At 42.2% G+C, this 14,555-nt stretch overlaps 1 protein-coding gene and 1 non-coding gene across 3 annotated transcripts in view; both read left to right on the top strand.

Moving 5' to 3' along the window:
* golgb1 (golgin B1) overlaps positions 1-14,555 on the top strand; it is a 59,351-nt gene that overhangs the window by 19,013 nt on the left and 25,783 nt on the right. For both annotated transcript variants that reach the window (XM_041202049.1, XM_041202050.1), the window contains exons 10-13: positions 2,014-2,128; positions 4,321-4,403; positions 6,670-6,751; positions 14,097-14,173. In XM_041202049.1, coding sequence (XP_041057983.1) covers positions 2,014-2,128; positions 4,321-4,403; positions 6,670-6,751; positions 14,097-14,173 — 357 coding nt within the window. The remainder of the gene's footprint in view (positions 1-2,013; positions 2,129-4,320; positions 4,404-6,669; positions 6,752-14,096; positions 14,174-14,555) is intronic.
* On the top strand, positions 6,782-6,976 carry LOC121286604. The gene has a single exon (XR_005945012.1). It is a non-coding gene; the product is annotated as a U2 spliceosomal RNA (small nuclear RNA).

A 14,555-nucleotide genomic window follows, 5' to 3' on the forward strand; every position in this document is an offset into this window, starting at 1 on the left:
CTTTTTGCAAAGTTGTTAAACCTAAACTGTTCTCCATCCTCCTTTGGGTTTGTGTCCATGTCCCATTTGTGGTTGTGGCAAGTAATTTATTAAGGTTTTGTTAATCTGCACCCCTTAGATTCTTGAAACTTCCAAAAGATCTTCCTTGAGCCATCTTTTCTCCATTTCAAACGTTCCCCATAACTCTGCGAAATCTAACTAATAGTTCTCACTTCCCTTTTCCCCCTAGTAGTTCTTCTATTGATATTCCAAGTCTGGCAAAGAATCCGATTAAGGTAGACATCCTGGATTAGTCAACTTGCATTTAAATAATCTAAGGAAACAATCAAAATATTGCTCTGATAGGAGACTGCCAACAATAAATAACATACTAGCAAGAGCTGTGGGCTTTTCCACCTTCACTAATAAAGGGAAACAGAATTGTTTCAGACTGTGGTTACAAAAGTTAAAGTTATGACAGTTTTGGCTAATGCCTTCCCTCTGCTGAATCCTAAGATTCTTATAGCCGACCACACCACCTGCCAAATTTTTCTATTATAAATCTCTTTTTCTACATTTGCTTCTGTAAATTTGTTGCACTCTTCTGTGTTATGGCACAGCTGATGGTAAATGCTTAGCTGTTCAAACCTCAAAGGGAAACTTGAAACAACTGCCACAACTTGTTTTGCAATTTGTATAAATTTTGAGATGCGTGCTTCCAATTCAGTAGTAATAAGACCACCAAGTCTTACAAGTTTTTGCAAAATTAGATTAAACATTTATTCATGAGAAAAATGATTTTTAAACATGTACATGTGTCTACAAATTACCACTATAAAAGCTTCTAAATCCTCTAATTAATTCAACTCCCAGTTATACTTTCGTTAAGGCAACAGTAAGACAGATTTTAAAGGACTCAGGCAAGGTGACACACAATACCCTGAACCAGTCGAATTCAAAGTGAGTTTTCTTAACTTCAGCAGCTTGAGGCTTAGATGCTGAAGGCTTTTCACACTTGCCACATCTTAAAGTGTCTACCCTTACACACAGCCTTCGCTCCTTTATACCTGTTTTCCCCTTTGAATGCAAATACCCATTTTTTCACTCTGCCTTTGGACTTTGCTTTTCTGATCATAAAAATTTAGCATAGTACCCATTTTACCAGTAAACTTTGGAAAAAGTAAACACATTGTTTCTGAATTTCACCTGTCTATGTGCCACATTTCATTCCTTCTTTTGAAAACAATCGAGTCTGGTTTATTTAAAAATCCAAATGTCCTTTTACGCCTTACACCCTAAACTTTCCCCATGCTTGCCGTGTTTACATCAAAGCCATCAGGCTAGCTGACGTTAATCCAATCAACACTCTCTCTCTCTCACATGCACCCACACAGACACCACAATTTTACTGTAAATTCCAGTCGCATTATTATATCTTCCTGACATCTGTGAGAGGTTTCAAAACTCCTCAATTCCAATCTTCCCTGCTTCTGTTGCATTGCATTTAATCATAAATAAAAATATAACATCAAGATATTTCATAAAAATGAGGACTGAATTACCTTTGTGTCCCCTGGTCTAACTGCCCTCTGTCCTTTAATCGACGCCTCCTGAAGGCTGCATTTAATCTTGCCTTGCAGTGAATTGCCACAAGTCTGATTACTATATTATTAGAAATCTAATGTATTTATGCATTTCCTGTTGTCACAATTTCTGATCAGATTTTCATGTCAATATTTAAGAATTAAACTGCCATTGCAAACTTTCTATTTCAAATCCTGCCTGTAACCAGTTGCCTGCAATGGTGCAGTTTCAGGTTCTGACCAGTAGGTAGTGCAATGAGGTACATTTCTGACATTGTTCGCATAACTCTATTGCTATCTTATATATAAAACAAAACTGATGTTTGTCAATTGACTATGAGCAGTATGTTTAGTTCCCAAAAATTAGAGATTCTTATGATATGAAAGCGAATGAACTGTCACATTCAGTAATTTGGATTTTATTTTTTATCCTCCCTCCCCCAACATCCAGACTGCTGTTGAGGAACAGGAGACGACATCGCAGAACAGATTGGCAGAGCTAGAAGAGGAGAAGGGAAGCCTCTTGTGGAAGACAATGGACTATGAGGAGGTTAAGACTGAAAATGGTAAATGGATTTGTTTTAAAAAGGAGCCACATTTTCTTAAAACAGATGGATGACCATGCATTCTATATTTTGCTGATGTTGGTCAAGTGAGGTGTGTTGGTAGGACACTGGTAGAGCTCCCTGTCCTAATATTGCCTTGGGATCTCTGATGTTGGTGTTTGTTTGTTGTTTTCTCTTTTCCTCTTATCCACAGGAGCACTACAGGCTCTGAAAGCAAACCACCTTCTTATATGCAGCCTGCTCTCCGTGCTCACATTTGTGGAAAGGTTTGGGGTTCAGGTGTAAAATAATTTGTCGCAAAAATGTCACACATATGCGATGCCACAAAGCACAGCATCCCACAACAAATCCCGCACATAGTTACTCTTGTGAAGTGCAATTTGCTGCCAAGATATACACCCTATCTCTATAACTGGCCATTATCTTCCAATGCTCCTTAGATATGGGTGTGGTGCCAGCGTTCTTGAGGATTGAATCTTTGTTAAAAGTAGCACGTAAGGATAGAGCCAGTAACTACAGGCCAGTCAGTTGAACCTCAATGGTAGGCAAGCTTTTGGAAATGATAACCCCACGTCAAAATCAACAGTCACTGGACGAGAAATAAAAACAAAGTGCTGAAAAAACTCAACAGGCCTGGCAGCATCTGTGGAGAGTGACCTGATTCCAATATGATTCTTCCAATATAGTACTCTGACAAGAAACTCAGACAAGTATGGACTAATTAAAGGAAAGCCAGCATGGATTTGTTAAAGGCAAACCATGTTTAACTAACTTGATTGAGTGTTTGTTGAGATAACAGAAAGGGTTGATGAAAGTATACCAGTTGATGTGGTGTACAAGGACTTCAAAAAGGCGTTTGATAAAGCGCCACATAGGCTTGTCAGCATAATTGAAGCCCGTGGAATAAAAGAGGCAATAACAGCATGGATGCAAAGTTGGCCGAGTGACAGAAAACAGAGTCGTGGCGAATGGCTGTTTTTCGGACTGGAGGAAGGTATACAGTGATGCTCTCTGGGGGTTGTTACTATGACCTCCTTCTCTTGATATATATTAATGACTCAGACTTGAGTGTACAGGGCACAATTTCAAAATTTGCAGAAGACACAAAACTTGGGAGTATTGTGAGCTGTGAGAAGGATAGTGATAGACTTCAAGAGGACAGAGACAGACTGGTGGAAAGGGCAGACACTTGGCAGGTAAAATTTAATACAGAGAAGTGCAAGGTGATGATCTTGGTAGGAAAAATGAGGACAGGTATTATAAAACAAAGGATACAATTATAAAAAGAGTGCAGAAACAGAGACACCTGGAGATAAATGTGCACAAATCATTAAAGATGACAGGGCAGGTTGAGAAAGTGGTTACAGACATACAGAATCCTTGACTTTATAAATAGAGGCATAGAGAAAACAGCAAGGGCATAATGATGAACCTTTATAAAACATTGGTTTGACCACAACTGGAGATATGTGTCCAGATATGGGCGATGAATTTAGGAAAGTTGTGAAGGCTTTAAAGAAAATATTTATGATAATCGTGCCAGGAATGAAGGAGTTCAGTTACATGGATAGATTGGAGAAGTTGAGGTTGTTCTCTTTGGAGAAGATAGAGAGGAGATTTGATAGAGGTGTTCAAAGTCATGAAGGGCCTAGGCAAAGTAGATAGGGGAAAAACTGCTTCTGTTCAAATGCAAAAAGGTAGAGAACCAGAGGGCAGAGATTTAAGGTTTTTGGCACCAAAATTAAGGTGGCTGGAGAGCAGTGAGTGATCACAATCTGGAGTGCACAACCTAAAAGGGTGATTGATTCGTAGTTTTCGAAAGGGAATTGAATAAGAATATGGAGAGAAAATATTTGCAGAATTATTGGGAAAGGGTGTGGGTGGGTGTAGCTAAGTTGCTGTTACAGGGAACTGTCACAGATGTGTAGGGCAGAATGGCTTTCCTACTGTGCTGTAACCATTTTATGAATCTTACCTACCTTGGTATATAGTACTGGGGGTGTCAGGTTTCTGTTTAGATATAGAGAACTAGAAGTTTATCCCCTGTCTAGGCAGGATTATAAATCTGTGGGTAGACAGAATTACTGAGACGCTGTTTTGTGCCTTGCTCTATGATGATCAGATGTCGTGGTGAAGAGCATCAGAAAAAGCAGAAACCAAAACTGAAGTGCTCATCATTGTTGTTTCAACAGAACATCTGCGAGCCAGGATCAAAAAACTGGAACAACATAGGGGGACTGAAGAGTTGGCTCAGGATGCTCAGGGGTGCATTCAGGTATGGACATGAGACTAACTTATCTTCAGAGGCCTGTTGTTCACCTTACCATGAGCATCATCTGCTGCTGGCCTCAACCATGCCTTCATTGCTCCAGGCAGTCTGATGGACAGCACAGTTGGGAGAACTGTAAACACCGTCAGGAGCTGGCACAGATACCTCAATGTTCTCCCTGATAGATCAGGAAACCTGTAAAGAAAGAACTTACAATTAAATAAAAGTGAGATAAATGACTAGATATATATTTTTTTAGTGATGTTGGGTCAGATTTAAATATTGACAGGAAACCTTGCTGTTTCCTTTGAATAATGCTGTGATATCTTTTGTGCCTAATTGAGAGGGTAGATGGGACCTCAGTTTGACACCCTTCAACAGTGTGTTACTCCCTTTAGCACTGCACTGAAATGTCAGTTTAGATTATAAACTCCAATCTTTGGAATGGGGTCTGAAATTGATCTTAATAGGAACTTTGTTTCCTCGAGAATTTTAATTGCACTGGAATGTTAGGATGGGAGAGTTAAGATACTAGGAGAATAGACATTTGTAGGAGATTTGGGGCACGGGAGGGATACAATTTTGTAGAAAAGTTGGTGTATGAGAGGGATGGGATTTTGAGGGTGATTTGGAGTGCTAGAGGATTGAGATTTTGAGGATGAGTTGGAGTACAAAGGAGGTGGGACTTTGAGAGAGTCAGTGTACTAGAGGGATACGATTTTGAAGGAGAGTTGGACTAGAGGGATGGGATTTTGAGGGTGAGTTGGAGTACAAAGGGGATGGGATTTTGAGAGTCAGTGTACTAGAGGGATATGATTTTGAAGGAGAGTTGGACTAGAGGGATATGATTTTGAAGGAGAGTTGGACTAGAGGGATGGGATTTTTTTTTAGGAAAGTTGGGATACCAGAGGGATAGATTTCAATGGGAGATTTAGGGTATGAAACAGATGAGCTTTAATAGACTGGCCAGCCTTTTTGCACCCTTTGCTTTTCTTATGTTCTTAATATTGCCTCCAAGTTTTCTTCACCCCATTGGCTTAGGCTAGATCTGAGCCAGGTGGAAGTGAATGGTGGGGTTGTTGTACCAGACAACAGTGCTAATTCTTGGAGACTGATTTGTGTCTTAACACAAGGAAAGAAATGCATTTTAATAGAGCCTCATCACCACCTCAGAACATCGCAAAGTCCTTCACACAGTAAAATACCTTTTTGAGGTAGAGTCACTGTTATGTGATCAATCATTGAATGGAAAGGAGTGGTGTAAAAGTGGAGCTCATGTCTGATACAGTGTATCAGACTGTATAAGGTGAAGATGCTGTGTAGGAGCTGAGTTGCTTCAAACATTAATGTAGCAGTTTATAGGCTTTCAGTCAGAGAGCATGGCTTACAATGTACAGCTTGGCCCAGTACTACAGCTGCTTGAATCTGTCTCAGCTCATTAACACAGGGTTATTGAAGGTTGTTTTACTGCATCATAAGTTGGAACAATTTTATAACCTGTGGCTGTGCACAAACAGTGACATCCATTCATGTGCACAGACCACCACCTTCAGCACCACCTAAATTCTACCAAAGGCTCCATTCATGAACAACACCATTCAGTGTGATTCCCATCTATACAGACCAGGAGATTCTAGTTTCAATCCCTCATCAGTGCTGTTAGGTGATCTCAATGGGGAACTGCAATTGACCATGTAGTAGAGTTTAACCTTTCAAACTTCCCCTCACCCTATTAGTATAACCTTCTAATTCTTTCTCCTTCATGGATTTATCTAGCTTCCCCTTAAGAACATTCATGCTATTTGTCTTAACTTCTCCTTCTAGTAGTAAGTTCCACATTCTCACCACTCTGGATTCCTTATTGGATTTATTAATGACTGTTTTACATTTACGACTTGCTATTTTTGGCCTTCCTCACAATGGGAAACATTTTCTCTACATCTGCGCCATCAATATTTTTCATAATCTTGAAGACCTCTGTCAGGTCACCACTCAGCATTCTCTTTTCTAGAGAGAAGGCCTCTAGCCTGTTTAGTCCTGATTGTTATAACCTCTTGATTTTGTTATTCTTAACTTATATCAGACTATGTCATATCAGTTAGAGAATTTGGCACCATCTACAAGGCTACAGAGAGCATAAGTGAAGCTGACTAAAGATTGAGGGCCTTGGGGAATTTTGTAAGTTGGGGGAACTTGATTTTATTTTATTGTTTCATTTTCACAAAAGCACTGACATTAAGTGTGGCTTGTGCTTCTGTTCTTCTCTGTTTAGGTTGGAGATACTGGCAGCAAATTATTGGACAGCACAGTACTGGACCAAGTAATCCAGTCTGGAGACATTTCACCTGGCACAGGTAATGATTGTGACAAATTTGGAGAAGTTATTAGCTGTGCTTGAAGAAAAAGGGCGAAGATCAAGTGTTGTTTCTGTTCTTAGCATTTTAATATCTGATACGCCCCTTATCTGGGAACCATATATTAAATTGATTTTTGGAGCAGGGAGATAGAATAGGGGCTTGCTCGGTCCACTCCACACATCGACCTGGCATTGCAGTACTTCTGTGAACAGTGCACAAAAAAAGGTTGGTTACTATGGATAGGAAATATCACAGCATCATTTCCACATAGGTTCCTCTATGTCAGGCATTGTTAGAGATGCAAAAGGAAAACAGTCATTAGCCTGGAGCCTGAAATTTAACTTGTTCCGGCTGCCCTTTGATTAACCCTGGGCCAGGCAACACAGGAACAGGAGTAGACTATTCAGCCCATTCAACCAATTCTGCCAGGGGAGCAACTAAACACTGGTAAGCAATGTGATGGGAGGTCCTCTAGGATTGGTATAGAAACAGATGTTACGTTATTTCATTGGGGATCTACCCAGAATCTTGATTCTACTTTACAGGCCTGGGGGGGGGGAGGGGGGGGGGGTGTGTGTGCAGGAAGATTCATTGTTCAAACTTCAATAACTCCAGGCTTCCCCCAGTCACCGATAGATTCATAGAATGATATAGTGTAGAAGGAGGCCAATCAGCCCATCATGTATGCCCCAGCTCTGTGAAAAAGCCCTCCAGTAAGTCCAACTACTCTACTTTTTCTTCATTGCCCTGCACATATTTCCTTTTCAAGTAATTGTCCAGTTCCCTTTTGAAAATTACAATTGAATCTGCTTCCTCCACCTTTTCAGGTGGCGCATTCCAGATCATAATAACTTGTAGTATGAAAAAAGATTTTCTTCTTTTCTTCTCGGGATGTTTTGCCAATTATCTTAGTCCTCTGGTTACCAACCCTCCTGCCAGTGGAAACAGTTTCCCCTATTTACTCAATCAAAATCCCTCACGATTTTGAACACTTCTATCAAATCTCCCCTTTCTGAGGGAAACCAGCTCAGTTTCTCTATTGTCTCCATATAACTGTATGAAAATGTGTCAAAGTGTACACTCCCTTATGATACCGAATTATACAGTCCACAAAGGCCGGGCCTTGGTTGTGGTCAGCCAGGAGATGGTCTAGATAACAAGCGGAAAACTCAGAACCGTGAAACCTTTTTTTGAGATTCGTAGAATATCGGACATAAATCAGATTAATACAGATCATATATATTTAAGCAAAGTAAAATTTAAGTTGTCCTTTCACTTCTACCTCCTGGAGTCAAATCCAGCCTTGCAGGGAGAATTGAAGATCATCTGTTTCTAAGGAGAGAGAGGTAGGTAGTACCCTGGGTCGGACACTTTAGGATTTAATTCCAGAACCAGCCACCAGATCCAGTCTACAATGATGGCTACAAGGCTCCTATCTGAAATAAATTTATGACATTCAATCAGTCACTCCATAATCTCATCCCAAAGTACAAAACTTCTTAATTTAGCACTACATAAGAACATAAGGAATAAGAGCAGGAGGAGGTCATTCAGCCCCTCAAGCCTGCCCTGTATTCAATAAGATCATGGGTGATCTGCCCAGGCCTCAACTCCTCTTTCATGCCAGCTCCTCATAGCCCTCAACTCCCAGATATTCAAAAATATATCTACCCCCTCGTTAAATACTTTGTGATCTAGCTTCCATAACTCTCTGGGGTAGAAAATTCCAGACATTCACTACCCTCTGAGAGAAGAAATTCTTTCGCATCTCAGTTTTAAATGAGTGCCTCCTTATTCTGTAACTATGTCCTGTAGTTTGAGATTCCCCACTAGCAGAAACATCTCAACATCTAACCTGTCAACCCTCCTCAGAATCTTGGATGTTTCAATAGATTACAAGATCACCCCTCATTCTTCTAAACTATAATGAATAAAGGCTAACCTGTTTGGTATTCTTGATAAGTCAACCCCTTCATCCTAGAAATTAGCCTGGCGAATCTCTTTTGAACTGCTTCCAATGTGAGTATATCCTTTCTTAAATATGTGGACAAAAACTATACACAGTACTCCAGGTGCGGCCTCACCAACACCCTGTACAGTTGTAATAAGACTTCCCTATTTTTAAACTCCAACCCCCTAGCAATACAGGCCAAAATTCCATTTGCCTTCTTAATTACTTGCTGCACCTGCATGCTAACTTTGTGTTTCATGTACAAGAGCACCCAGATCCTCTGTGCTGCACTTTTTTGAGTCTCATTCTACTTACATAATAGTCTGCCTTTTGATTCTCCCTACCAAAGAGCTTGACTTCACACTTTCCTACATTAAGCTCCATCTGCCAAGTTTTTGCCCACTCACTCAACCTATCTATATCCCTTTGCAGATTCTTTGCCCTCATTACTACATGCCCTCCCATCTATTTTTGTATCATCAGCAAATTTGGATACATTACACTCTGCCCCTTCCTCCAAGTCATTAATATAGATTTAAATAATTGAGGCCCTAGGATTGATCCTTGTGGCACTCCACTAGTTACGCCTTTCCAATCTGAAAAAGACCCATTAATCCCAAACTAAACTAGCAATCTCTTTCAAAGAGGCAACAAGAGGTAGGCATGGGAATGGAAAACAGCCAAGGTGTCCCTTCTGAGGCTGTGAGTAAGGTTCATTGTTGAGTTAAACTAGCAGGGGCTTTACTCTGAATCTAACTCATGCTGCACCTGCTCTGGGGGTGTTAATGGAACAGTGTAGCAGGAGCTTTATTCTGCATCTAATCCATGCTGTACCTGCCTGTGCTGATGTTTGCTGGAACAGTATAAAGGAGTTCCATTCTCCAGTATTGACAACTCTGTGATGAATATAAAAATTTATTAAATGCAACTATACTTTTGAAAAGGAAAGGAAAATAATGTAAAATGATAATCAGCAGGCCTGTCTGCACCTGAAAGAGAATAAAAATGGTTAAAGTTTTATGAGAGACCTGTCATCAGAACAACTAACACCCCAATAAAATGTTTGTTTCTACATAATGGGGTGTTGGTGTAGAGGACCTTAGTGAGAGATTGTGAAAGTGAACAGGGGAGGTGATGGCGTAGTGGTGTTGTCACTGGACTAGTAACGCAGAGACTGGACCTGGGTTCGAATCCTGGCAGGTAGAATTTGAATTCAGTAAAAATCGAATTAAAATTAAAAGCCGAGTGATGACCATGAAACCATTGTCGATTGTTGTAAAAAAAAAAACTCCTCCCTTTAGGGAAGGAAATCTGCTGTCCTTACCTGGTCTAGCCTACATGTGACATGAGACCTACTGCAATATGGTTGACTCTTAAAATGCCCCCTGAAATAGCCTAGCAAGCCACTCAATTGTAGCAAACCACCACAAAGCGTCAAAAAAGGAATGAAACAGACCACCGGATATCGACCTAGGCACCAGAAATGACAACAGCAAGCCCAGCCCTGTCGACCTGTCGACCCTGCAAAGTCCTCCTTACTAACATCTGGGAGCTAGTGCCAAAATTGGGAGAGCTGTCTCACAGACTAATCAAGCAACAGCCTGACATAGTCATCCTCACGGAATCATACCTTACAGATAACGCCCCAAACACCACCATCATCATCCCTGGCTATGGGATGGTGGTCCCTGTCCCACCGACCGAACAGCCCAAGTAGAGGTGCTGGCACAGTGGTAAATAGTCGGGAGAGAGTTGCCCTGGGAGTCCTCAACATCGACCCTGGACCCCATGAAGTTTCGTGGCATCAGGTTAAACGTGGGCAAGGAGACCTCCTGCTGATTACCACCTACCGCCCTCCCTCAGCTGATGAATCAGTGCTCTTCCATGTCGAACATAACTTGGAGGAAACACTGAGGGTGGCAAGGACGGAGAATGTACTCTAAGTCAGCGATTACTTCAACATACATCACCAAGAGTGCCTTGCTGACTAAGTCCTAAATGACATAGCTGCTAGACTAGGTCTGCAGTAGGTGGTGAGGGAACCAACAAGAGGGAAAAACACACTTGACCACCTCCTCACCAACCTGCCTGTCGCAGATGTAATTGTCCATGATAGTATTGGTAGGAGTGACCACCACACAGCCATTGTGGAGACAAAGTCCCACCTTCACATTGAGGATACCCCCCATTGTGTTGTGTAGCACTACCACCATGCCAAATGGGATAGATTTTGAACAAATCTAACAATACCAGAGCCACTCGGCTCCTAACCTCATTACAACCTTAGTTCAAGCATGACGCACTGTGGGCCATCAGTAGCAACAGAATTGTACTTGAACACAATCTGTAACCTCATGGCCTGGCATATCCCCCACTCTACCATTACCAACAAGCCAGGGGATCACCCTGGTTCAATGAAGCGTACAGGAAGGCATGCCAGGAGCAGCAGCAGGCATACCTAAAAATGAGGTGTCAACCTGGTGAAGCTATAACACAGGATTACTTGCATGCCAAAGAGCACAAGCAGCAAGTGATGTTAGAGCTAAGCAATCCCACAACCAACGGTTCAGATCCAAGTCTTGCAATCCTGCCATATCCAGTCTTGAATGGTGGTGGACAATTAAGCAACTAACAGAAGGAGGACGCTCCACATATATCCCCATCCTCAATGATGGAGGAGCCCAGCACATCGGTGCGAAAGATGAGGCTGAAGCATTTGCTACAATCTTCAGCCAGAAGTGCTGAGTGGATGTTTCATCTCGGCCACCTCCTCTGGAGGACCTCAGCATCACAGATGCCAGTCTTCAGCCAATTTGATTAATTCAACGTGATATCAAGAAATAGTTGATGGCACCGGATAGTACAAAGGCTATGTGGCTGGAAAATATTCCGGCAATAATACTGAAGACTTGTGCTCCAGAACTTGCCACCCCCCTAGCCAAACTGTTCCAGCACAGCTACAATACTGGCATCTACCCGGCTAATTGGAAAATTGCCCAGACGTTTCCTGTACACAACAGGACAAATCCAAGCTGGCCAATTACCTCCCCATCAGTCTACTCTCGATTATTAGTAAAGGAATGGAAGTGTCATCAACAGTGCGATGAAGCAGCACTTGCATAGCAATAACCTGCACACTGACACCCAGTTTGGGTTCTGTCAGGGTCACTCAGCTGCTGACCTCATTACAGCCTTGGTTCAAACATGGACAAAAGAGCTGAACTTCCGAGGTGAGGTGAGAGTGACTGCCCTTGCCATCAAGGCTGCATTTGACCGACTGTGGTATCAAGGAGCTCTAGCAAAACTGGAGTCAATGGGAATCAGAGGGACAACTCTCCACTGGCTAGAGTCATACCTAGCACAAAGGAAGATGGTTGTGGTTGTTGGAGGTCAGTCTCAGCTCCAGGACATCACTACAGGAGTTGCTCAAGGTAGTGTCCTCGGCCCAACCATCTTGAACTGCTTGATCAATGACCTTCCTTCCATCATAAGGTCAGAAGTGGGAATGTTCGCTGATGATTGTGCAGTGTTCACCATTCGCGACTCCTCAGATACTGAATCAGTCCATGTCCAAATGAAGCAAGACATGGACATTATCCAGGTTTGGGCTGACAAGTGGTAACATTCGCGCCACACAAGTACCAGGCAATGACCATCTCCATCTAGAGAGAATCTAACCATTGCCTCTTGAAGCTCAATGACATTACTATCACTGAATCCCTCACTATCAACATCCTCACTATCATTGACCAGAAACTGAACTGGACTAGCCACATATATACAGTGGCTACAAGAACAGGTCAGAGGCTAGGAATCGTGGGACAAGTAACTCACCTCCTGTCTCCCCAAAGCCTGTCCACCATCTACAAGACACAAGTCAGGAGTGTGATGGAATACTCCCCATTTGCCTTGATGAGTGCAGTTCCCGCAACACTCAAGAAGTTTGACATTGTCCAGGACAAAGCAGCCTGCTTGTTTGGCACCACATCCACAAACATTCATTCCCTCCTCCACCGACGCACAGTAGCAGCAGGAATTCTCCAAGGCTCTTTAGACGGCACCTTCCAAACCCATGACCAGTACTATCTAGAAGGACAAGGGCAGTAGATAGAAGGGAACGCCACCATCTTGAAGTCCCCCTCCAAGTCACTCAGCGTCCTGACTTGGAAATATATCGTCATTCCTTCACTGTCATTGGGTCAAAATCGTGGAACTCCCTTCCTAACAGCACTGTGGGTGTACCTACAGTGCATGAACTGCAGTGGTTCAAGGCAGCTCACCACCACCACCACCACCTCATGGGCATGGGCAATAAGTGCTGGCTCAGCCAGTAAAGGCCATATCCTGTGAATGAATTAAAAAAAGGAGAGATGGAATAATCACTGAGGTAGTTCATTTGACTTCAGTGCTAATAGGTTTAATTGAAATGAACAGGAATCAGACCCCTGGGTCAGCAGATTAACTTGCCTTGAAATTGCAAGCAGGAAATATCCCTCTGTCTGTGCAGGAACAGGATCAGAAGCGGCGTAATTTAGTCACTAACACAGGGATTATTCTTTCTGGCTGTCAGTTTGCTCCTTTAACTCTTGCTTCTGCTTTTTGGAAAGGAAAAGCTCAAAATTTGTTCCCTCAAAGTCAGTCAAGGGCACATAATCCCACTGGGAGAGGGCAGAGGCAGCCTCACTGAGCATGGAATATTAATGAGAGTTGATTTTAACCATTTCCCTGTTTGCTCATTGAATACCTCTAATAATTCTTGCCCTCCCCACCCTCCAGGGCCCCTCCCTGTCCTCCTTTTCAACATAAAAGTAAGTCTAGCTATTTTTTCAGTTCTCTATAGCAACGGTCTAAAAGTAGATTACTTAAGTATATAAGTTAGGGGCCAAACCCCTGTTTTAGGCCTCCTCATAGATGGGTATTTGGGTTCCTCATCACAGACAGGTATTCAGTCTGCCCCAGCCAGGGTTCATAAGTAGGTCTAAGCAGCAGTCAGCAACTAGCGATGAAACTTAGTCTTTGGAATGCATTGAGTGGTATGACTGGGAGACTGGGATTTTCCTAGTGCTTTGTAGTAAGTGGCATGCTTTTCAGAGTGGAAATGTCCATCTGTGGGTGTACCTACACCACATGGACTGCAGCAGTTCAAAAAGGCACCACCATCCCCCTCTAGGGTAATTGGGGATGGGCAGTAAATGCTGGCCTGGCCAGCATTGCCCACATCCCATAAATAAATTAAAAATAAATTGGAAAGCTAGGCTCTCCCTGCTGCAGGCAGTATCCAATAGCCACAAGAGTCGCAGAGGAAGTTGGAATGCACGGGCAGGTGTCTCTGAACTCATGGAGAAGAGTAAATAATGGATTATGGATGGAATGTTTGACTTTCGTTTGCAGGTCAGACAAACAAAATGGAGGATCTTCAGGACATTCCTGAAACAGAACAAAAAGCAGCAGAATTGACGGAAGTTCAGGTACAGGAACTTCATGCTGTGGCTCTTCCTATCTCAGCTTTGCCCAAATGTATTGCAAGTATCCCTCATGATGCCTGCACTTGTACAATCTGTTCAAGCTTTTCTTTCTGCTAAGTGAAAATTGGAAACATCCAGTAATTTAAATTGAGCATTTTGCATCAAGAGATAGCAGTACAAAGATTTACGTAGTTTTGATACGATTGGAGTTCTTGATTTTGGTTTGATTGATAGCAGTCTTGTCTCTGAAGTGTTTCAGAGACACATGCTACATGAAGATAAGTCTTGGCTGGTGTAAATTTTCAAAATTCAGCTTTGAATATCTATCCATTGTTCACATTGTTCATTTGAAGCTGCTGTGGATGTACCTTCCTTGATTCCACTC

This window comes from Carcharodon carcharias, chromosome 13 (assembly GCF_017639515.1).
Source record: "Carcharodon carcharias isolate sCarCar2 chromosome 13, sCarCar2.pri, whole genome shotgun sequence".
Classification (NCBI taxonomy): Eukaryota; Metazoa; Chordata; class Chondrichthyes; order Lamniformes; family Lamnidae; genus Carcharodon; species Carcharodon carcharias.